Source organism: Scyliorhinus canicula, chromosome 19, assembly GCF_902713615.1.
Source record: "Scyliorhinus canicula chromosome 19, sScyCan1.1, whole genome shotgun sequence".
NCBI lineage: Eukaryota > Metazoa > Chordata > Chondrichthyes > Carcharhiniformes > Scyliorhinidae > Scyliorhinus > Scyliorhinus canicula.
In genome coordinates, this window is record NC_052164.1 from 41,136,349 (window position 1) to 41,161,114 (window position 24,766).

A 24,766-nucleotide genomic window follows, 5' to 3' on the forward strand; every position below is an offset into this window, starting at 1 on the left:
TGCACATCACCAAAACTCTGTCCTGGTCCACTCACGTCGACGCTATCACCAAGAAAGCACAACAGCGCCTATACTTCCTCAGGAAACTAAGGGAATTCGGCATGTCCACATTAATCCTTACCAACTTTTACAGATGCACTGTAGAAAGCATCCTATCGGGCTGCATCACAGCCTGGTATGGCAACTGCTCGGCCCAGGACCGCAAGGAACTTCAGAGTCGTGAATACCGCCCAGTCCATCACACGAACCTGCCTCCCATCCATGGACTCCATCTACACCTCCCGCTGCCGGGGGAAAGCGGGCAGCATAATCAAGGATCCCTCCCACCCGGCTTACTCACTTTTCCAACTTCTTCCATCGGGCAGGAGATACAGAAGTCTGAGAACACGCACGAACAGACTCAAAAACAGCTTCTTCCCCACTGTCACCAGACTCCTAAATGACTATCTTATTGACTGACCTCATTAACACTACACCCTGTATGCTTCATCCGATGCCAATGCTTATGTAGTTACATTGTATATCTTGTGTTGCCCTATTATGTATTCACATGTATTTTCTTGAATTTTGTTTAATCCCCTTTACTTCCATGTACTGAATGATCTGTTGAGCTGCTTGCACTTTCCACTGTACCTCGGTACACGTGATAATAAACAAATCCAATCCAATCCAATCCAATCCGTGTCTAGTCCTGTTAGAATTTTATAGGTTTCTACGAGATCACCCCTTATTCTTCTAAACTCAAGCAAATATAATCCCAACTGATTCAATCTCTCCTCATATGTGGGTCCCGCCATCTCAGGAAACAGTCCAGTAAGCTTTCTCTGCACTCCCTCCAGAGCAAGAACATCCTTCCTCAGATAAGGAGACCAAAACTTCACACAATATTCCAGGTATGGTCTCATGAAGGCCCTGTATAATCAGAGCATGACATATCTGCTCCTGTACTTGAATTGTCTCACTATGAAGGCCAAAAAGAACTGACTGCTGCACCTGCATGCTTACCTTCAGCAATGGTATAGCAAAAAATCAAATGTGTGCTTCTCAAAAACCCCCATACAGAATGGCATATTTCCGCAATCTGATTTTGCTGCCGCGCGGGCATTGCGGGAGGCCACATCTAGGGAGCTAGCGAGGGCCCATGCCTCCTTGAAGCCTAGTGTCTCTCCAGCAGCCGCTGACAGATTTGGGAGGACAGCATACCTGCAACGAATGCGTCCCGGATTAAAAGTTCTGTGTGGTCGCTGGCTGAAACTTGCAGACAGTCACAGTTCCTTTTTTAAAAAAATTTTTATTCAAATTTTTCAACAACAAATTTTCTCCCAACAATAAAGTAAACAAGGTGTAAAAATAAACAGAAAGAGAACTCCCCCCCACCAATACAAAGCAATAAATTAATAACTTAATAACAATACAAAAAAGAAGAAAATAGCAAACACACCATCGCAAAAACAAACCCGCTTAACAGACCTCAAACCCCCCCCCCCCCCTCCCCCCCACCCCCAAACCTCCAGCCGGGTTGTTGCTGAGATTGACCACACTCTAACCCTCCGCCAGAAATTTGAGAAAGGGCTGCCACCGCCAGAAGAACCCTTGTACCGACCCCCTCAGGGCAAACTTAACCTTCTCCAGCCTGATGAACCCGGCCATGTCATTGATCCAGGCCTCCGGGCTTGGGGGCTTCGCGTCCCTCCACTACGCCGGGCTACTAGAGACGCAAAGGCCAGGGTACCAGCCTCTCTTGCCTACTGCACTCCCGGCTCCAATGCTACCCCAAAGATCGCGAGCCCCCAGCCCGGCTCCACCCTGGAACCGACCACCTTGGACAAAGTCCCCACCAGCCCCTTCCAAAACCCCTCCAATGCCGGACATGCCCAGAACATATGTGTGTGATTCACTGGACCTCCCGAACACCTCGCACACCTGTCCTCTCCCCCGAAGAACCGGCTCATCCTGGCCCCAGTCATTTGCACCCTATGCAGCACCTTCCCCAGGGCGTCCGCCCACGTCCCATCGTCGATCTTTTCCCCTAGCTCCTCCTCCCACTTCGCTTTCAGCTCTTCCACCGAAGCCTCCTCCCCCTCCTGCATCACCTGATAAATTGCCTAGATCCTACCCTCACTGACCCACGTCCCCGAGAGCACCCTATCCTGCACCCCCCTAGGCGGCAGTAGCGGGAACTCCGCCACCTGCCGCTTAACAAACGCCCTAATCTGCATATACCTGAAAGCATTCCAAGGGGGGAGGCCCCACTTCCCCTCCAACTCCTCTAAAGTCGCAAACTTCCCATCGAGGAAAAGGTCCCCCATCCGCCTGATGTCTGCCCTATGCCAACTCAAAAACCCACCATCTATTCTACTTGGTGCAAACCGGTGATTGCCCCGTATCGGGGCCCACACTGAGGCCTTCACTCCCCCCCTCTGCCGCCTCCACTGCCCCCAAATTTTGAGGGATGCCACCACTACCGGACTCGTAGAGTACCTTGCCGGGGGGAGTGGGAGCGGGGCCGTCACCAATGCCTCCAAACTCGTACCCACACAGGACGCCACCTCCAACCTCTTCCATGCGGCACCCTCCCCCTCCATCACCCACCTACGAATCATTGCCATGTTCGCAGCCCAGTAATACAGTACCCACACAAGTTGGGCAACGCCAAACCGCCTACCTCCCTTCTTCGCTCCAGGAATACCCTCCTCACTCTCGGGGTCTTCCGCGCCCACACAAACGGCAGAATACTCTTATTAACCCTCTTAAAAAAAGACTTTGGAATCAATATGGGGAGGCACTGGAAAAGAAACAAAAACCTCGGGAGCACCGTCATCTTAACCGACTGGACCCTACACGCCAAAGAGAGTGGCAGCGTGTCCCACCTCCTGAACTCCTCCTCCATCTTTTCCACCAGCCTCGAAAAGTTTAGCCTGTGCAGGGCCCCCCAGCTCCTAGCTATCTGGACCCCAAGATATCTAAAGCTCCTCTCCGCCCTCTTCAACGGCAGCTCTCCTATCTCCCTCTCCTGGTCCCCCAGGTGCACTACAAACAGCTCACTCTTCCCCATGTTGAGCTTATAGCCCGAAAAATCCCCAAACTCCCCAAGTATCTTCAACACCTCTGGCATCCACCCCCCCCCCCCCCCCCCCCCCCCGGGGCGGATCCACGATGTACAACAGTAAATCATCTGCGTACAGCGACAACCGGTGCTCCCCCCCCCCCCCCCCCCCCCCCCCCATCGCACAATCCCCCTCCAACTCTTCGAATCCCTCAGCGCCATGGCCAAGGGCTCAATTGCTAATGCGAAGAGCAGGGGAGACGTCCCTCGGGAAAGCCGAAAGTCCTCTGACCTCCTCCCATTCGTCACCACACTCGCTACCGGGGAGCTATACAGCAACCTCACCCAGCTGATGAATCCCTCACCAAACCCAAACCTCCTCAGCACTTCCCACAGGTAGCTCCACTCCACCCTGTCAAAAGCTTTCTCCGCATCCATCGATGCTACTATTTCCGCCTCCCCATCCGCCGACGCCATCATCATAACATTAAGAAGCTGCCGTACATTTACATTCAGCTGCCTCCCCTTCACAAACCCCGTTTGGTCCTCATGGATAACCATAGGGACCACATCTTCCACCCTCCTGGACAGTACCTTAGCCAACAACTTTGCATCCACGTTGAGGAGCGAAATCGGCCTGCAAGACCCACATTGGAGGGGGTCCTTATCCCGCTTCAGGATCAGTGTGATTATTGCTCTAGACATTGTCGGGGGCAGAGCCCCCCCTCCCTTGCCTCATTCAGGGTCCTCACAAGCAGCGGGCCCAGCAGATCTGAAAACTTCTTATCGAACTTGTGGTGAATTATTAACAGTAATTAACAGCGGGCTCCCAGACCCTTGACCCGCTCATCCTCTACTCTTGGGAACTCCAGCTTATCCAGAAAGCGGTCCATCCCGCCCACCTCCCTAGGGGGCACCGCCCGGTACAGCGCCTCGTAAAAGGATCTGAACACCCATTAATGTCCCTGGCACTCCGTACCAAGTTCGCTCCTGCATCTGCGACTCCCCCTATCTCTCTTGCTGCCTCCCGCTTCCGGAGCTGGTGGGCTAGCATCCGACTTGCCTTCTCCCCGTACTCATATACCGCCCCCTGCGCCCTCCTCCACTGCGCCTCCGCCTTCTGGGTAGTCAGTATATCAAACTCTGCTTGGAGACTGCGACGCTTCCTCAAAAGCCCCTCCTCCGGGACATCCGCATACCTCCTGTCCACCCTTACCATTTCTTCCACCAGCCTCTCCCTCTCAACCCTCTCCCCCCTCTCCCTGTGCGCCCGAATGGATATCAGCTCCCCTCTAACCACTGCCTTCAGTGCTTCCCAAACCACCCCAACTTGCACCTCCCCGTTATCGTTGGCTTCCAAATACCCCTCTATACCCCTACAGACCCGCCCACATACTTCCTCCTCTGCCAGAAGCCCCACATCTAACCTCCACAGCGGGCGCTGATCCTTCCCCTCCCCAGCTCCAGGTCCACCGAATGCGGAGCATGGTCAGATATGGCTATCGCCGAATACTCCGCCCCCACCACTCTCGAGATTAGCGCCCTGCTGAGAACAAAAAAGTCAATCCGGGAATAAGCCTTGTGGACATGGGATAAAAAGGAGAACTCCCTACCTCCCGGCCTCAAAAACCTCCAAGGGTCTACCCCTCCCATCTGATCCATGAACCCCCTCAGCACTGAGGCCGCCGCCGGCCTCTTACCCGTCCTTGATCTCGAACGATCCAGGGCTGGGTCCAACAGTGTTAAAATCCCCTCCCAAGATCAAGCCCCCCGTGTCTGGGATCCGGCTCAACATTCGCCGCATGAAGCCCGCATCGTCCCAATTGGGGGCGTACACATTGACCAGAACCACCCGCTCCCCTTGAAGTCTACTACTCACCATTACGTATCTACCTGTGCTGTCCGCCACCACACTCGACGCAATAAGCGACAAGCTTTTGCCAACTAAGATCGCCACCCCTTGATCCTTCGCATCTAGCTCCGAGTGAAACACCTGCCCCACCCAGCCTCTTCTCAGCCTCACCTGATCCGCCACCATAAGGTGCGTCTCCTGGAGCATAGCCATTTCCGCGCCCATCCCCTTCAGGTGCGCCAAGACCCGGGACCGCTTCACCGGTCCATTCAGCCCCCTCACGTTCCATGTGACCAGCCGAATCTGGGGGTCTTCCCCCTCCCTCTGCGCCATAGCTCTACCTCGGCTCACCCCGTGCCCGCAGAACCCCCCAGGCCCGTTCCCCATGGTGGCAGACCCCCACCCCCCAACCTCCCCCTTCACCAGCCGTTCCCCTATAGCCCCTGCAGCAGCAACCCGGTACCCCACCTACTCCCCCCCCCCCCCCCCCCGAGCCCCCCCACTGCCCCCCAAGCTAGGGCCCCCCCCTAGCTGCGTAACCCCTTCCATTGTACTTCCCTCAGTCAGCCGACTCCTGCTGTTCCCGGCTGCTCCCGCCATCCCGCCGACCCCCCCCCCACCCCCCCCCACCCCCCGATGCAACACAACCACCATTCCCCCCTCCCAGTGCCGGCCCTGCCCACTACTCCTCCAGCGCATGAAGAAAGCCCACGCTTCCATCCCAAACCCCGCCCCCCCGACCCAACACGCGGGAAAAAGACGGGCACATGACCCAGCAGGACCGCGAACAGCTCCCCAACCCTCCACCAGTGAAAAAACAAAAAAGCACCCAAATAAATAAATAACAGGCCCAAAAAGCGAAAAAGCAGAACAGCAAAAAGGCAACATCAAACACAGCCAATAAAAACGAAAGTATACCAAGGAGGACAGAGCCTCCGGTCTATGTACATCACTCCCCAGCCCCCCAGTCCTCAGTTCGAGTCCAACTTCTCTGCCTGGACAAAGGCCCAGGCCTCCTCCGGAGAATCAAAGTAGAGCTGGCGGTCCTTGTAAGTAACCCAGAGGCGAGCCGGCTGTAGCAGGCCAAACTTCACCCCCTTCTTGTGAAGCACTCCCTTCGCCCGATTGAAACCAGCCCTTCTCTTCGCCACCTCCGCGCTCCAGTCCTGATAGATCCTGATCTCTGCGTTCTCCCACCTGCTGCTCCTTTCCTTCTTCGCCCATCTCAGCACGCACTCACGGTCAACGAAGTGGTGAAAGTGGACCAGCACCGCCCTAGGCGGCTCGTTCGGCCTGGGCTTCATCAACAGCACTCGATGGGCCCCCTCCAGCTCCAAGGGTCCTTGGAACAACCCCGCGCCCATTAATGCGTTCAGCATTACAACCACGTAGGCCCCCAAATCCGAACCTTCCAGCCCCTCCGGGAGGCCCAAAATCCGCAGGTTCTTCCGACGGGAGCAGTTCTCCATCTCCTCTATCCTAGCCAGCCATTTCTTGTGAAGCACCTCGTGCAACTTCACCTGCACTGCCTGGCCCAGGAGTTTGTCCTCGCTCTCTGAGGCCTTTTGCCGTAGCTCTCGGATCTCCGCACCCTGAGCCGTCTTGAGTCGCCATGAGCTTGTCCAGCGAGGCCTTAAACGGTTCCAGAATCTCAGCCTTCAGCTCTCTGAAGCAGCGATGGAGCAGCTCCTGCTGCTCCTGCGCCCACTGCTGCCACGCTGCCGGTTCCCCACCCGTCGCCATCTTGTTTGTCCTGCCTTGCACCTTTCTCTGCTCCAAAGCCGATTTTTTGACTGCTCCGCTCCTGGTCCAGTCCATCCACCGGCAGATAAGCACAGTGGATGTGTTCCCACCCGGGGAAAAGTCCAACCAGCACCGCTGCGGGCCCTTAAAAGAGCCCAAAATACCAAAAGTAGCGGGAGCTACCGAACGTGCGGCTTAGCTCCGCATCACCGCAACTGGAAGTCAATCGACAGTCACAGTTGCTACCTAGTACCAGAAGTGCGCGGTAGAATTCGTCTAGCAATTTCCCCAGGATTTGTCATCTTGTCGCTAGCAGATGTCAGGCATAAATCTGATTTACTGGGCAAATGTACTGGGCGCCATCGCGGCCTCAAAATCCTCGATTAGCGTGTAGGTCTCTGGGGTCACCCTCGAGTGGAGAACCTGCAGTTTCTGGTCCTCCGTGGGTGTAGTCGTGGCCGTACTGAGGTACCCGTTGAAGCACGCCAGCCAGTGTTTGAAGGTCGCCGCTGAGTTTGCCGCGTGGGGGTTAAGTTACAGTCACTCTGGCTTGATGCGGAGCTCGATTCTTCAAAATCTAGTCCAATAAATTGATGCACGATCAATAACTCTCGAAGCGAGATTGGAGTACAATTGAAGGCTTTATTGGACTAGATGTTTCCCCCAACAGTGCAGGTACAGAATGCAGCAGCTAGGGAGACACAGACTCTTATACTCCGCCTTACTGGGCTGAACCAGCAGGCAGGCTTCACCAATGATCTTACTGTCTCCGGTACCTCCCACACCAGTGACCTTACAGCATCAACCTAGGTACCGTAATACCTCTAATACCGACTACCACAGTGTTCCAACTGTAATTTTTTCACTGCCCCTGTCTGGGCTGCTTTCTAGTTTCCAGACAAGGGCCTCTTTTCTTTGGGGGTCTGTGAAGGGGTCTCTTTAGTAGGGGTCCTGTGGGGGTCCATTCAGTTAGGGAGTCCCTTTAGTTAAGGGTCTCTGGGGAGGGGTCCCTTTAGTTTGGAGGTCCCTTTAGTTAAGGGGCCTGTGAGGAGGGATCCCTTTAGTTAGAGCATCCCTGTGGGGGTCCCTTTGGTTAGGGGGTCCCTGTAGGGGGGGTCTCCCTATTTAGGGGGTCTCTGGGGGTCCCTTCAGTTAGGGGTCCTCTGTGGGTGTCCCTTTAGTTTGGGGGCCCTTGTTGGGGGTCTCTACTCATAGAAACAGAGACTCATAGAACTGCTACAGCACAGGAGGCCATTCAGCCCATCTTGTCCATGCCAGCCCAAGGACACTCAGTTGCCCCTTCTAATTCCACCTTCGTGTACCCGGTCCATAGCCCTGTAGTGTACAGTTTAGGGTCTCTGCCTCCACCACCAACTTGGGCAGTGAATTCCAGACTCCCACTACCCTTTGTATAAAAATGTTCTTCAACATGTCCCCACTACACCTTCTGCCACGTTTCTTGAATCTCCAAGGAAAATAACCCCAACCTAACAATCTCTCCTCATAGCCACACCTTTCTAGCCCTGGTAACAGGGGATCTCTTGGGGGTCTTTTTATTTGGGGTGGGGGCTCTATAGGGGGCTCTCCCTATTTAGGGGATCACTGGGGAAGGTCCCTATAGTAAGGGGGTTCCTTTGTTTTTTTTTCCTATTTAGGGGGTACCTGGGAGGGTCTCCCTATTTAGGAAGTCCCTGGGTGGGAGTTGGGTTGGGTGTGGGGGGTTGATTTGTAGTGGGGGGGGGGGAGGGTTGGCCATCTGTGGGATTTCGCTATCAGGCCACCAGCTCAAAATGGCGCACCGAAAGCGGGATTCCTCGGATGCAGAAATTTATGTGGCGAGGGATACTGAATTGTTTCGTAATTACGCTCCCATCACTAGCAATTCTCCTCCGGCGGGAGAACGCAGGGGTGAATTCTCCACCAGCAGAATTCTCTGTTCCGCTGGTAGCACAGCCCTGATTTCCTGGCGGCGTGGGGTGGCTACAATGGAAAATCCTATTGGCTGGAAGTGGGAATGGAGAATCCCATTGCCAACGCCGCCGAGGAACATGCAGCTGGGGAGGTGGAGAATTCACTTCATAGTCTCCCAAACCGAGAATTCTGGCCTTTTTATGGCTCGTTCATTTTTGCGTTAATGGTAACCCAGAGGAAATTGATAGTGGGTGATCAGCAATGGTAATGACATTGAATGTCATGGGGTGATGTTTAGATTCTATCATGTTGGTCATGGTCTTTGCCTGCCATTTTGTGCTACACATTTGCCTCTTATCAGCCCAAGCCTGAATGCTCTCCGGGTCAAGATATGGGCATGGTCACCTTCAATATCTGAGGAGTGGCGAATGGCACTGAGCATTATACAATCATTGACAAACATTTCCTTTTTCTGACCTTATGATGGTGGAAAGGTCATTGATGAAGCAACTGAAGATGGTTGGGCCAAGGACACAACCTTGAGGAACACCTGCAGCAACGACTTGAGACTGAGATGATTCACCTCCAACAACTACAACCATCTTCCTGTATGCGAGGTATGACTCCAAACACGGGAGAGTTCCCCCCTTGATTCCAGTCATCTTCCGTTTTGCCAGGGCTACTTGATCCTATACTTGATTCAAGGGCAGTTACTCTCACCTCACCTCTTGACTGCAATTTTTTTAATCCATGTTTGGACCAAGGCTGTAATGAGGTCAGGAGCTGACTGAGCCTGGCGGAACCTGAACTGAACATCCATGAGCAGGTTATTGCTGAGTAAGTGCGGCTTGATGACACTGTCGATGTATTCTGAATGTTTGGGAAACCTAAATACGAGATGAATGACTAATTTAGCATTTTTGTTTGCGGCGGGGTGGGGGTGGGGGGGGGGGGCTGGCTGGGTGTTGGATCTCTAAGTCTCGCAGTTGTCACAGGAAGCCCAAACTGAAGCATGATGGAGCCAGCCCAACAGACACTTTGAAGAAAAGACAACGCTCACACAGATCGATTGACTCACAATCTTCACAAAATATCTCCATTCCATTTTTATACAGCTGTATTATATTAATTACACTGTTGTTTGATACAGTCTCAACAGCAAAAACTTCCCAGAGACCCTGAAAAGCAGACTTTAAACTGTACATTAAAAAAAATTGAATGTCACAAAAAACACTACTGCAAAATATTGCTTTGTGATGATCAGTGACGCACTGAGGGGAATCCCAGAGTCTCGACTTTGCTTCTTTTGAACTTGCTCTTTGTGGCCTTGCATGCAACATGCACAGTCACATCACAAGCAAGAACAGCGAACACTCTTGTGGATTTATGGAGACATTCAAACACTTTCAGAAACCTCTGGAATTGTGCAAAGTGTATAAAGAAAACAAAACAAAGTATAAAGTTTAAATGCTGCATCAGCATAATGCACAGGAGTGAGACAATAGGTGGTAGTTTCATATTCGTTTCATGGCATGTTACTTCCTGGGTGTATAACTTCCGTGAGATTACACGCAATTTTCCTCAGCAGAACTGAGCGCATGTCTGCTCCTCACGCTTCGCTGCATAGGGTCGACTGATTCCTCTCACTCATTGGGTCATTTTAAAGCTGACGATTTTGTCAACAGTCACACTGAGGTTCCTGAATGAAGAGGAACCACTTGGATTGAGGCAGCAAAGAGGCAGTTAGTGTCATGGGTCTAGACTCCAGCAAGAGTCAGTGCTACTAGAGGATAGAAGAGAGGGCGAGGAGGAAAGAAAAAATACTTCAAAAGAAAATTATACATAAATTGGCTCTTCCTCTGAAATCAGCAGCGGTTCATTGGCACAATCCCTTGGAAGCATCGTAGACACTATAGGGGTGGAATTTAACACCCAAGCGACAGGTGAGATAGAGGCAGGGGGAGAATTTGATTGGATGGGAAGGTGTGGGGTGGGAATTCCATCACCTCCACTTGATTGAGCCCAAGGTAGGAACGCTCATGGACTGCCTTCCCGCTCAGATGTTAATTGGGAAATTAGTTCTCACATTAGGACCACATCCTGTAGCTGCTGGTATTCAACCAATGGTGGGCAAGGCACTCGCTACAGGGAAACTGACCTATGGCCTACCGGGGTGTGGGGGGGAGGAGGGAGGGGGGGATTCTCTCATTCAGGGACCTCATTGAGAGACACAGTATTGGGAAGGGGATGCCTACCGTAAGCCAATCCCCTGCCCTTTCTTCCAAGCATCACCCCCCTCCCCCACAAGGTGACGAACACCTCCCCGCGACCTCCATCCTGCGCTTACTCACCAGTGGCCTTGGTTACTTCGCGATCCTAGGTCTCTGCTTGGGTGCATTACTGGCAGCAGTCACCTCCCATGGTGGCGCCTCTCCTAATGGAGAACTGCCGGCTTGCGTCTCGCTTGCCAGCAGCTCCCAGCGGGCGAGACTTCCACTCCTAGGATCCAGAGAAGGTATGAGGCATCCTGACTGGAATTCAATCCCGTCAAACCTTCACCAACAGTGGTGATGTGGGATTCCCCTGGCACTCCAACACGTGGGGGTGCCCACCCCCCACCCCCCTCCACTCCATCGTCAGGATTATATTCCATCCAGAAGTGAGGCACGGTATATTTATACGATGGTGTGGCAATTTAACTGCTATCTGGCACTTGGATTTTGTGTAACTCCTAAGTTCACAATTTACTGAAGCTGGTGTTCAGAAAAATTCTCTTTTAGTCTTTTCCTGATGAGCGATGATAAACTCTTTGAGGACTGGATGAACACGTCACAGAGTTTGACGAGTGGTAGCTACTGCCAAATAAAGCCTGGATGCTACTGTGTGCATTTGATCATTTGTATTATGGGATGTGCACTTAGCTGGCTGGGCCAGCATTTATTGTCCATTCCTAACTGCCTTTGAACGGAGTGTTTTGCTCGACCAATTTAAGCATTTAAGAGTCAACCATATTGCTGTGGATCTGAAGTAGGCCAGACCAGGTAAGGCGGCAGACTTCCTTCCCTAAAGGACAGTGGGATGGCAGATGCTTTTTACAACAATCGGCAATGGGTTTATGGTCAGGATCCAGATTTTTTATTGAATTCAGATTGAATTCTGTCATGGTAGGTTTCGAACCTGGATACCCAGAGCATTACCCGGGATTACTAGTCCACTGACAACCACTACACCACCGTCTCCACTTAAATCACCTCCTAACAGATGACTTTCTTCACACTATTAATGGAAATGCTAACCTGGTTATTTAAGGTAGATTAACACTCGGTTCAACTGCGACGAGGGATCTCAATAGGTTAGCATTGAGACTAACCTCAGCTGTTAGTCTCCTTAACACGGACAGCCAAAAATCACTGAAGATCCTGGCAGTTTCAATGGTCACAATGATTGTTCGAGATCAGCCAGTCCTCAAAGGGTTCACCACCTCAGCCTGGTGGGTGTGGGCCATAGCTGGGCACCGGTCTGTGCCACTGGGACCTGTCAACATTTCAAACGGTAACTTAAGGCTGGACAGATTCCTTGGTGCTGTTACAGTGCGTGCAATATAAACTCGCAGCATTTACAAATATAACTAAAAAAAAAAGAAATAAAAACACTGACATAAACTTTACACTAATGTGAGACAGAGAGCCTCGAAATTCTATGTGTAACCTCTGTACAAGTGCATCACTAATAGGAGAGACTTTCCTGGGTCCGGGGGATGCTGGGGGGTCCATGATGGCAGCACGGGGGGAGGGGAGTGTATAATATGATAGTGGTAGATGTACTATGAAGAACACAAAAAGATGAGAAAAGACCACACAGCCCATTCCTCTACAATGAATGCACAGCCACCTCAGTTACAGACTTCGTTTAGTTTCCATGCTGTTTTCTCATTCTCCAATTGAACCAAGCAGACCCATTAATATCTTTTGAGTCCTCAACCCCTCACTCAATAGCTGTGGCTTCCATTGCCTGCATGAAGGCAGTGATTGACCCAGAATTAACTGTTTTTTTTTCCTGGTCTGTTCCACATCCACTATTGTGTAGGAGTAAAGAGTTTTCTTAATCTGTATTCTAATGTAGTAGGAAGTCTTACAACACCAGGTTAAAGTCCAACAGATTTGTTTCAAATCACTAGCTTTCGGAGCACTGCTCCTTCCTCAAGTGAATGCTCCTTCACCTGAGGAAGGAGCAGTGCTCCAAAAGCTAGTGATTTGAAACAAATCTGTTGGACTTTAACCTGGCGTTGTAAGACTTCTTACTGTGCTCACCCCAGTCCAACGCCGGCATCTCCACATCATGTATTCTAGTGGTTTATGCATTTTGTAATTTCAACCTTGAATTCTGCCTTCACAGTCCATAATAATTAGTCCACCTATCTTGGCCTTACCCTTGTCGTTCTTTGGCCTCAAGACCTGCACTGCGTCCCCTCTCAGCTCTCCACCAATGGGAATAACTTCAGTTGCCTGCATAACTTTGTTCCTCCAGCCATTGAATCGATGAACCAATCAGACGAAATAGCATAGGTGCCAAAGATAATGTGCTGAGCTCAGGCAGTAAGGAGGAGCCCCATGAAGCGTGGAGCAGGGCTGAATCGCTAACTTTCAGGGAAAAAGTCACCAAAAAGCATTACAAGCACAAGGCCACACAGTAGAGGGTTGTTGACTCTGGTGGGGCGAATATTTGCAGGATTCACCACATGATCTCCCTCCCAGTCATACAGCCTTTTATTCTCCCACCCCCAATATGTTTATAACAAACAAGTGTGGAAACAACCTACGCAATTATTTCTAATGTCTCTGTGGTTCTTCGCCCTGATTACCCACGCCAGTTCCTCGTGGTTGAGTTTGAATTTCTGGAGGATCTGCAACTCTTCTCCAGCACTGGAGGCAGAAGTTAGCATTGGACGGGATGGGAAAATGAAAAGGGCCTACAAGAAAATCCACAGACACAATTAATCAACAAGGACAGTCCCCCACACCCTGCTCTCCACCTGATCCCAATCTGTGCACTCGTACAGAGTTTAAACACATGGAAGACATTTTACTGAGACATAACAATTTATCGATGAATCTCACTCTCCCCGCTCCTCTTATGTGATGTGGTAAACTGCGAGGTGGGTGGGGAGAGGGTGGAATAGTAAACATTCCTGGGCAGGCTAGGCTGAAATCTTTCACCGTCTCTTCAGAACAGGCCTTTGGCTTTTTTCCAATTCACCTGCTTCCAGCTGGGAAGACTGTAAAATTCCTCCCGTGTTATTTGCACAATTTTCTGTCGAGGAAAATGAGACAACAAGGATTTTAGATTAGAAAAAATGTAATAGCAGCACTAATTAAAACAAGGTAATAAAGAATGGAGGGAAAACAAGACATGGATAAACGTTCTGACTATCAAGCCTGTCTCAAAATGCTTCACATTAAATGAGTTACTTTTAACGGCTGTGACTGTTACAAGGCAAAACGTGTTGGAAAATTTGTGAATGGCAACATCCCATAAACCAGGATGATGATTTTTACATTTGCTAAATTATCTTTGTTACATGTTGAAAGTACAGTAGATTTAATGAACAGCTAACTACGAGCCGATGCCATCACTGAATTAAGCAAGAGGTTGTTGGGGAAAATAAATCTTGAATTTATATATTGGGTGGAATCTTATCAGAATTTGGCAAAGTGTCAGGCAAGAAAGACAAAAAATTGGTGTGCAGCGCTCTAATTGCACCGACTAGTTTTCTTGCCAAATCTTGAGCCTGTTAGAAAGGGAAAAATGGGTGTGTGTGGTTTAAGTCTCACTCAGGCGGGGCCCCATAGAGTCGGCAACCTAGATGGTGTCCCGCTCCCTCCGCACCCAGCCCACCCCCCCAACTCTACGCCCATGACAGCAATGAACACTCCACCAACATCGCGGAAATATAGCTGGCACTCCCCCTGTGCCACACATCAATGCCCATCACCCCATGGGGCAATCACTGAGGCCCACCACGGGCACTGCCTCAGCATGTCCCCCTATCCCGCTCCCCACCCCCCTCCCCCTCATATGGGGGTTCATAATTACCTTTGCACCCAGGGGCATCCCCTCGACTGTCTGGCCAAACCTTTTGTAAACCTCGCCGGTGTGACATCACGTCCATAGGGTATGAATGTTTAGTGAGGGGGGATCATGGGATTGGGGGGGGGAACGCTAATAACATTTAAATCTATGTAAATGTATTAAAATAAAGTTCACGTCCTTGTGGGTGTGGATTCCGCGACATCCCCGGCGATCGCAGGGAAAATCGGGAAGCACGATCGCCCTGGGGAGATTTTTCGCTCGTGCCACCAATTTCGCAGACGGTAAGTGCGGGATTAAAATCCCTGTTTGTAAATGTCTTTCTAGAACACATGGTACAATGTCCCAGGTAGTAACCACCAGTTAATCTATTTCTGTGATTCTTCACAGTTAGTAATGCGACCATCAATTCACATGAGACGATTAGTAGAAGTGAACAGCGGTTGTAATACACTAGATCTGTGCCTGCCTGCGACTGCTCTGTACTGAGTGCCGCCTACAGGCTGCAGATTTATATGCCACCCCTGAGGGGGCGGAGCCACAGGCGGAGCCCACAAGGGCATCAACGTAATACAACACAATACAGTTTTGAATTGTAGTAGCAATATGTTCACCACAGGTAGTCGGATTCCAATACATCTTCCAGCTCTTTTTTTCCAAACAGTGCCAAGCGACAGTTTTGCGGGGACTTGATAGGGTAGATACTGGGAGGACATTCCCTCATATAGGGGAGACTTGAACCAGGGGACACCGTTAAAAAAATAAAAGGTCGCCCTGTTACGACAGATGAGGAGAATTATTTTTCTCCGAGGGTAGTTCGTCTGGGGAACTCTCTTCCTCGGAGAGCAGAGGAGGCTAGATCATTGAGTTTATTCAAGAGCAAGTTTGATAGATTTTTGACAGATAAGAGAATCAAGGGTTATGGGGGTTGGGGGAGGGACAGGCAGCAAAGTGGAGTTGAGACACAATCAGTTCAGCTCTGATCTTATCAAATGGCAGAGCAGGCTCAAAATGCCCTACTTAGGCTCCCAAGTTCCCATATTTAGCCTGTCACAAACGATTCGAATCAAGTGGTAAAAAGAAAACTCGGTTTATTGCTAAGCAATTAATTTTTTTTTTAAATGTAGACTACCCATTTCATTTTCTTTCCAATTAAGGGGCAATTTTGCGTGGCCAATCCACCCATCCTGCACATCTTTGTGTTGTGGGAGCAAAATCCAGGCAAACACGGGGAGAATGTGCAAACTCCACACAGTCAGTGACCCAGAGCCGGGATCGAACCTGGGACCTCGCGCCATGAGGCAGCAGTGCTAACCACTGCGCCACCATGCTGCCCTTTGCTTAGCCATTATATTTACAATATATATCAGATCACAGTCATTGTTTTGCTCTTGATGTGTGTACTTTTATTCCAGATCAATGGAACCCTTTCACTACTGAGAAGACGCGCAAGGACAGTCACAATGAACTAGCAAACAGCAAAGAAATCCATAAAACAAACATTGAGGCAAAGGAGATTTAAACTTATCTCCTCTCCTGTTTTGAACATGTGGATCCCAGCTGCAGTTAAGGCTCCAGGTAAAACCACAAGAATAATTCACCACATTAGGCAAGGGTTACCTTAAAATCTTCATCAGACAGATAGGTTTCTAGTCTATGTGGGTCAATTCCTTCTGGTAAAGGCCTCGACATAATCTCCTCCAGTGAGTATTGTGTTTTGCACAGTCTCGATAAAGCATCCTGAACCAGGATCACTCTGTTCACAACACCCTGCCGCACCTGAGCCGTACAAGGAAAACACTAGTGAGGAAAGTTACTCTTAATGCAAAACATCTCACACACCATCGTATACACACACTTAGACAGAAAGGTCGATCCTGACTTTTAAAACAGGCAAGAGTCAATCTGCTGCCTGCCTCTTTTTCCATTCAAGATAATCAAAATAAAAGTCGGGAGAGATGCAAAGGCACCCAATTACCGTCACTTGTTTCACATCCCATGGGATCCAAGGCAATTTGGCAAATTGGATCCAAAATTGGCTTAGTGGCAGGTGGCAGAGGATGATGGTCGAAGGTTATTTTTGTCACTGGAAGCCTGTGTCCAGTGGTATATCTCAGGGATCGGTGCAGGCCCCCTTACTGTTTGTACCGTATATTCATGATCTAGACATGAATGTGGGGGAGGCTAATCAGTAAGTTCGCAGATGACACAAAAATTGGTGGCATGGTAAATAGTGAGGAGGAAAGTCTTCGATTACAGGAAGATATAAACAGGCTGACCAGATGGGCAGAACAGAGGCAAATGGTTTTAAACACTGAAAAGTATGAGGTGATGCATTTTGGGAGGAATAATAAGGCAAGGGCATACACAATGAATGGTAGGACGGTAAGAAGTACAGTGAATGAGAGGGACATGCACACAAAGGTCACTGAAGGCAGCAGGACAGGTAGTTAAGGTAGGCATATGGGATACTTGCCTTTAATAGCCAAGGAATGGAATATAAGAGCAGGGAGGTTATGATAGAGCTATATAAAGCACTCGCTATATAAAGAGTACTGTGTACAGTTCTGGTCGCCAAACTATAGGAAGGAAGTGATTACAGTAGAAAGGGTGCAGAGGAGGTTCACCAGGATGTTTCCTGGGCTGGAGCGTTTCAGCTACGAAGAGAGGCTGGTAAGGCTAGCGTTGTTTTCCTTAGAGCAGAGAAGGCTGAGGGGGGATCTAATTGAGGTGCACAAAATTATAAGGGACATGGGTTGGGTAGATAGGAAGAAACATTTCCCCTTAGCAGAGGGGTCAATAACCAGGAGCAATGGTTTAAAAGTAAGGGGCAGGAGATTTAGAGGAGGTTGGAGGGAAAGCTTTTTCTACCCAGTGGATGGTGGGAATCTGGAACTTACTGCCTGGAAGGGTGGTAAAGGCAGGAACCCTCAACATTTAGGAAGCATTTAGATGAGCACTTGAAATGCCATAGCATGGGCTACGGACCATGTATGGAATTAGAGTAGATAGGTGCTTGATGGCTGGCATGGACGCGATGGGCCAAAGGGCCTCTTTCAGTGCTGTAAACACTATGACTGCATGACCATAGCTCAAAGACTAAATCCTTTTTGGAATGCAATAATTTTGCATAATTCCCCGAAACAGTTGAGCTCGTAAAAGGAGTTAAATACCCGACATGGAATCACATCCTGAATAGACGGATTATACATCAGGCATTTATTGAAATTGGCACTAGCCCAGAACATGTGACCAAAGTTTGATTTTTAAAAAATATGTGTAACAGGGACAGAAAAAGCCATCAGCAAGCTCATGAGGCAAAATGTAGACCGCATTGCTTTCATGCACGCAAATGACTTAATTGATCTTGATTTTGAACAATAAAATTCTTTGGGGTGAAAGTTTTTAGGAGCATCATAAAGGAGGAAAGTGATATGGAGGGAATTCCAAAGAGGGGAATCCTGGGTGGCACAGTGGTTAGCACTTTTGTCTTACAGCGCCAGGCATCCGAGTTCGATTCTGGCCTTGGGTAACTGTGTGGACTTTGCATGTTCTCCCATGTCTGCGTGGGTTTCCTCCGGGTGCTCCAGTTTCCTCCCACAGTCCAAAGGTGTGCAGGTTAGGTGAATTTACCATGCTAAAATTGTTCCTTAGTGTCCAAATATGTGAAGGTTAGAGGGATTGACCACACCAATTTGTGAAGTTATGGGGATAATGCAGGGGAGTGGGCCTAGGTAAGGTAGAGTGTTCTTTCAGAGAGTTGGTGCAGACTCTATGGACCAAATGGCCTCCTTCTGCAGTATGGAGATTCTATGGGAACTCATCCATAAAGAATAACTAATGAATGATTTTCAGGAGGGTACTCCTGCAGAATTATAACCTGGCCCAGTTCAGGAGGGAACAACAATAATCATTCTAAATAGCACATTATTATTTTTTTGGTTGAAAAGTAGCAGTACCTGTTGTCCAGTCTCCACGTTGTATTCCCATCGTGGGAAGATATTAGTGAAGGTCAATGGCTCTGCGCTAGCTGACACCAGGTACGCTTTCGGAGGTCGCTTGGGGTTCTTTTCTGATGGGACAAACACAAAACATTTCCTGCTTCTGCATCAAGATAGTTGACCGATGTCGAAGAATTAACTGCGTTAACTCACGATTTCCACCCACCGTGCCGCCCTGTGTGACTGACCTGTGCAGTATTGCAGCGTCGTCTCCATGGCACATTTTCGTTCCATGTCCCATCGAAGCTTCGCTGAGCCTGTGCTTTCACTGTCTGACGACCAACAGCCCTGCCACAGGTAAACTTCCAGCTGGTTATCCACAAGGAACAAAGCTGGGGAAAGCCGATGTGTAAAGTGAGACATTTGGTTGTGTACAATCTAGACATGAGGATCAATATTAAGCCCTCGCACCTTTCTTTGGGCAGGTGGTCTAACCTGGGACCTGAGTCTTAACTCCCAGACTTCCTCAACTTGCCCAAAACAGATGAAAAGCAACTGTTAGCTGGCAGATGGGATGGTCCACTGGCAAACAGCGAAGTATTTTGGGAGAATCCATGAAGAGGTAACTGCTGGGAAGGAAAGGCCAAGACTGGTGAAAAGGAGGCAATGACTATCCTTGTGGGACACAGGGAACACTTTAGTTCCTCGTGGCCTTCCCAAGGCTGGTTTTTCATTTACACTGGAGAGAATTTAGGAAGCTAATACTGGATTTTCACCTGTGAGATGAGAATATGGCAGTGCGATCGCATCGTATTTTCATCGTGAGGAGGCGGACATGGACCAAAGATGGACCGACCGCCTTCCAAAGCAGGCTCAAGTTGTTAATGGGGTTGGGAGAACGCCAAGGTGGGCAGGTTAGAAGACGTCCTGCATTCACTGGGTCATTGACTCCATTCTCAAGATGGTGGTTAGGCCTTGTAATTCTCCCTTTCACCCCCCCCCCCCCAAACTACCCATACTCCATGCCCCCTCCAACCCCCCCCCCTCCCCCAAACATCCTCCATAGCCCTTATGCACCATCCATACCCATTCTTCCAATTACCACAAGGTACTGAACCAATGGGTCCTGTAATACCACTGGTAAGTTTTTGAAATGCTCTACTGGAAAAGTAGTGCACCATTTACAAGTTTATAAAACATAGCTATCCATAACCGCAAGTATTAACTTTTATTCTTTTAACACCTCTTAATCTTGTCTTGACAGTCTTCTAAAAATCCCTTCAAAGAAAATGTTATTACAAGATTATAAAACCGTCAATCAAACAAAGCTAAAATTCCCATTCACAATTGTGTAAACAACTCCCTGAAGAGCTGAATTCATTAGTGGGTTTGGAGGTCAGTCAAGCATTCATAATTGTATGCCATTGCACAGCTGTGTGAACGAGCTCACTAAAGCTGAATATACTGAAAGCTTTGAAGCAGGCAGAAGAAATGGCTATCGAACTCACCAGATGATTGACCTATTTGATTAACAGGTCAGTCACCTTTTGGACATAGGGATTTATGCAGTACTTCATTAGAAATTTTAAAAATTGCACAAAGCATGACTTTGAAATAATAGCTATACTGTACCTGTATACCTAGTCTGAACCCTTGAGGTCTCCTGTACTTCAGGGCAAAACTGGGCAACTCCACAAGAGATCAGTTGGTAAAATACATTTACCGTATATACTCGCGTAACATGCGACTTTTGAGCACCTAATTTGAAGCCTAAATTTCGGGGGTCGCATGATACGCGAGGTACAAAAATCGCGGGTGTGAAATGCTGGCCAAGATAAGTCACATAGCATCCAGCTGGCTTTACTAGCGTCGTTCAGCCACTTGCCGTTTCCATTCATAAAAACATGAATGGAAACGTCAAGTGGCTGAACATCTTCCCATCAGAATGCTGTGGTCAAAATCTGAAGAGTAGTATTCTGATGGGAAGATGGGAAGAGTGGATTCTGCTGTGAAAGCTGTTCGCGATTCAAACAGCTGTCCAGCTGGCTTTACTAGCGTCGTTCAGCCACTTGCCGTTTCCATTCATGTTTTTATGAATGGAAACGGCAAATGGCTGAACGACGCTAGTAAAGCCAGCTGGACAGCTGTTTGAATCGCGAACAGCTTTCACAGCAGAATCCACTCTTCCCATCTTCCCATCAGAATACTACTCTTCAGATTTTGACCACAGCATTCTGATGGGAAGATGTTCAGCCACTTGACGCTTCCATTCATGTTTTTATGAATGGAAACGGCAAGTGGCTGAACGACGCTAGTGAAGCCAGCTGGAAAGCTGTTCGAATCGCGAACAGCTTTCACAGCAGAATCCACTCTGCAGAAACCACACACAATGATACCATTTGGAAGTTTTAGTTTCCAAAATTAATTTCCAAAAAAGTGACTCGCATGATACATGAGGTATACCATAAAATCATGTTTTGGGGACGAAAATTTAGGGGTCGCATGATACGCGAGATTGAATGATACGCGAGTATATACGGTATGTACTTTTCATCTATACATATACATAATTGTACATTTAAAATTTTTCATCAAATTAACATTTTTTGTGTTACTGTTTGCCGGTCATTGTGCACAATGCAGCCTTTCGGTACACAGCAAGATCAGGCAGACAGCAATAAGATAAGTGTCCGAGTAATCGGCCACAAGTTCCATTTGCTGGTAAATGGTAGGGGGGGAATGTTGACTTGGATACTAGGGAACCAGCAGCTCTACTTTGTCTAGAGTCTGAAGAGGCAGAACGGGATCTCTGGTGAAGAACAAGCACCTCTGATGGGAGAACTACCTCATTGTGGCAGGTGCCTGTGGGATCTTACTGTGCTGCACCAGTTCCTAAATTCCGACAGTGACTAAACCTCAAAGGGTACTCCTTTGGTTTTAAAAGCGATTTCCTGGATTGGGGGGGAGGGGTTGGGGATTGGATCGTGTTACACTGCGGTTGTAAAGGTGCTTTCTAAATACAAGTCATTGTTTCTTTCAAAGTGTTCCATTTCTAGAGCAGGGTTCTAACCTGGAATCTTTTGACACAACAGCAAACAAACTGGGCCAAGTTGACAATGATGTCTTTGGACAGGGACAGCCCAGAATGCTCCTTGCCTCGTGGATCTTTAACCCTCCCTTTTGCTCGTGCACATTAGTGCTGCATACAAAAAATAATCTTCACCTGGCTGAGGTACTGAGCACAGGTCCTCCTGTAGAAATGGCATGGCCATGACACCACTAGTGAGGCGCAAAGGACTGAACTGCTCCATCACAGTGAACTCCCCCGAAGAAGCAGTCAACCTGAAGAGCCGAGCAGTGAAGTTGTATTTCCCGGGATCTGTAGGGCACAAAAGAGAATAATCAACACTAGGGAGGGACCTAACGAGCAATGAGCCACCAGCTTTCGAGTGTCTTAGAATATATTAGAGCTACAGTAAATGTTGCGTTATCTGGAAGCTCACCAACCAGAATTCTCTATTAACCGGAATTTCTGATGTTTCCCTGTTACTGGGAATTACAAAGTTATCTGGAATTCATACCTATACAGTTATTTTGCTCTACATAATGTTTTAATGCACTGTTGAAGATCAGATGTAAAAAGAACACTGTTCTTTACTTTCTGAGTACTTACATATTAGTTCATGCTACAAGTATTGCACTGCATTCCATTGGTAAATGGAACTCCCCATTAAACGGTATTTTTGATTAACTAGCACCACCCATTCCCCGCGCTTGCTGGATTATAAAATTTTAACTGTATAAAGGTACAATCTGGAACCAAAAGAAAATATATTCAGTGCCCCAGTCAGTCAATCTGGACTCTACATCCTCCCTCCCCCCCTACTTCCACGCCGGATCCCCCTCCCCCTCTCTCCACCGCTCCTGTCAGTCAATCTGGACTCTACACCCACCCTATTTTGAGCCCAGAGTCCCCGTTTCGCTACCTTGTAACATGCAGTCATACGCTTTTCGATCCTGTTGTCCTAGTGCACGCCAGAACTCTGGAAGTTCAGAGCCTTCTTCTAACTCACACACGGTTACATCTGTCCTACTCCATAGACCCAGCTCCTCAGGAGGTCTAAGGAAAGAAAGAATTTGCGTTTATACTGGGCCTAATCACGACTCTCAGAAATTGAATACACTGGGATTACTTTGAAGTTAGTTGCTGTTGTTTGCTCGACAAGGTCATCAGTCATGTTCACAACAAAATTGAGCAAACAGCAAAGCTTTACTTTCGTAGGGTAGTTGAGGGGTAAATGTTAACCGCGATACAGGGAGAAGTCATTGTTATTTTGATTAGTACCTGGAATTCTTAACATCCATTGGAAGTACCACAAAAAGCAGATGCAATCCTAGTTAGACATCACATCTGGAGGCCATCACCTCTGACCTTCCCTCAGTAGCCCACTGAAGTGTCAGTTTAGTTTGTGTGTTTAAATCCTGGGGTGAGATTAGGAATTGTGTTCTGTCGGTTCACGGGCGCGATTCTCCGCTCCCCACGCCGGGTGGGAGAATCGCAGGAGTGCCGGACAACTCACGACAAAACCCCCCTGGCGCCCCCCACGATTATCCCACCCCCTACTCGGAAGAATTGCCGCTCGCCGTTTTGCACGGCGACCGCCGATTCTCCGGCCCGGGTGGGCCGAGCGGCCTGCCGTTCCCTACCGGTTCACGACGGCGGCAACCACACCTGGTCGCTGCCGTCGTGAACATGGACGCCAAAGTGCCGTTTGAAGCTTGTGGGGGGCGGAGAGGGGAGTGAGCACCACGGCCGTGCTCGGAAGGCGGCTGGCCCACGATCGGTGCCCACCGATTGTCGGCCGGCGTCTCAAAGCGACGCACTCTTTCCCCTCCGCCGCCCCGCAAGATCAAGCTGCCACGTCTTGCGGGGCAGCGGAGGGGAAGACGGCAACCCGCATGTGACGTCAGCCACGCATGTGCGGGTTGGAGCCGGCCAACCTGCGCATGCGCGGCTCACGTCACATAGGCGCCGCCGTCGCGTCATTCTCGGCGCGCCGCTTTGACGCAAGCTTCAAGGCCCGGCGGCCGAGAGTTATGGAGCGCCGGTCCTAGCCCCCCGGGTGGGGTTGAATAAGGTGAGAGGAGCGGCCTCCGAGGCCGTTGTGAAACTCGGCCGAGTTCACGATGGCCTTCCCGATTTTTCGCGGGAGCGGAAAATTTCGTCCGAGAGCTCAATGAGCTGAGGAAAGGTGTTAATCACAATGGAACATAACAGGATACAGAATCCATCAGGCCAAACATTCTGAACTGTTACCTTGTTCGAATTATTCTTTTCCAATTTCCTTTGAATATATTCCACCCCACCCCCCTACTCCAGGTGGTGAACAAGATTGTTGACCTAAAGTTCAGCCCAATCCCCCTCTCATTCGGTGCAGAGTACTGTGTTGTTCCTCGTGTCTTAATAAAGCTCGCAGTCTCAAATGTGGAGAAGATGCTTTATTGTGAGTTCGTTCATTCTTCAGAGCTCTATGTACGGCTACCTTCAGTGCTATCCTAGCTGCTGTGTGTCCAGCTATTAGCTCTGCCTGCTGTGTAGTGTTTCCCACTTCCTGTCCTGATCTATTTATATGGCTCTCCCGTGCTCCCTCTAGTGGTCGCTCAGTTGTGTTGCATCTGGTTAACTTGTGATCACCACATCCCCCTTTTTCTCTTAACATATTTTCTGAACATCGTTAAAGAAAATTGTACATCCTGTCCCAGTGTATTTATAGCTCTCCCGCTCGTGTTTGCTCTGTTGTTTTGTATCTAGTCAATCTACGATCACCACATCCCCCTTTTTCTCATTACATAGTTTCTGTACATCATTAAAGAAAATTATACAAAACAGTAACTTATGATATGCGTATCTATACAAGTGATGATGCTATTGCCTTAGTTAACAAAGCCAATGTATTTATATGTCCAATCTTAATAAAAACATTTATGAGTCCAAACTTGATGAATTTGTTCAGAGCTTTTTTTCTTTTTGTTGTTGATGACGTGGTGATATTGATATTGCAAGTCCGCTGTGAATGTTGTTGGTGTTCCTTGTTATCTTAAGTACCCAATGCGTCATCCCGAGGTGTCTGCATGGTCACATCACTGATGTTGACTGGCATGGACTTTTTTTTTTTTCTATGCTTG

At 49.0% G+C, this 24,766-nt stretch overlaps 1 protein-coding gene across 9 annotated transcripts in view; it reads right to left on the reverse strand.

Moving 5' to 3' along the window:
- Nucleotides 1-12,813: 12,813 nt before the first annotated feature.
- The window catches only part of LOC119954123 (supervillin-like), a 169,458-nt gene continuing 157,505 nt past the window's right edge, over nucleotides 12,814-24,766 (reverse strand). For all 9 annotated transcript variants that reach the window (XM_038779041.1, XM_038779043.1, XM_038779040.1 and 6 more), the window contains 6 exons: nucleotides 22,567-22,700; nucleotides 21,804-21,959; nucleotides 18,829-18,972; nucleotides 18,599-18,711; nucleotides 16,260-16,418; nucleotides 12,814-13,862 (listed from right to left, as the gene is read on the reverse strand). In XM_038779041.1, the coding sequence (XP_038634969.1) occupies nucleotides 13,776-13,862; nucleotides 16,260-16,418; nucleotides 18,599-18,711; nucleotides 18,829-18,972; nucleotides 21,804-21,959; nucleotides 22,567-22,700 (793 nt within the window). In that variant the 3' untranslated portion in view covers nucleotides 12,814-13,775. The remainder of the gene's footprint in view (nucleotides 13,863-16,259; nucleotides 16,419-18,598; nucleotides 18,712-18,828; nucleotides 18,973-21,803; nucleotides 21,960-22,566; nucleotides 22,701-24,766) is intronic.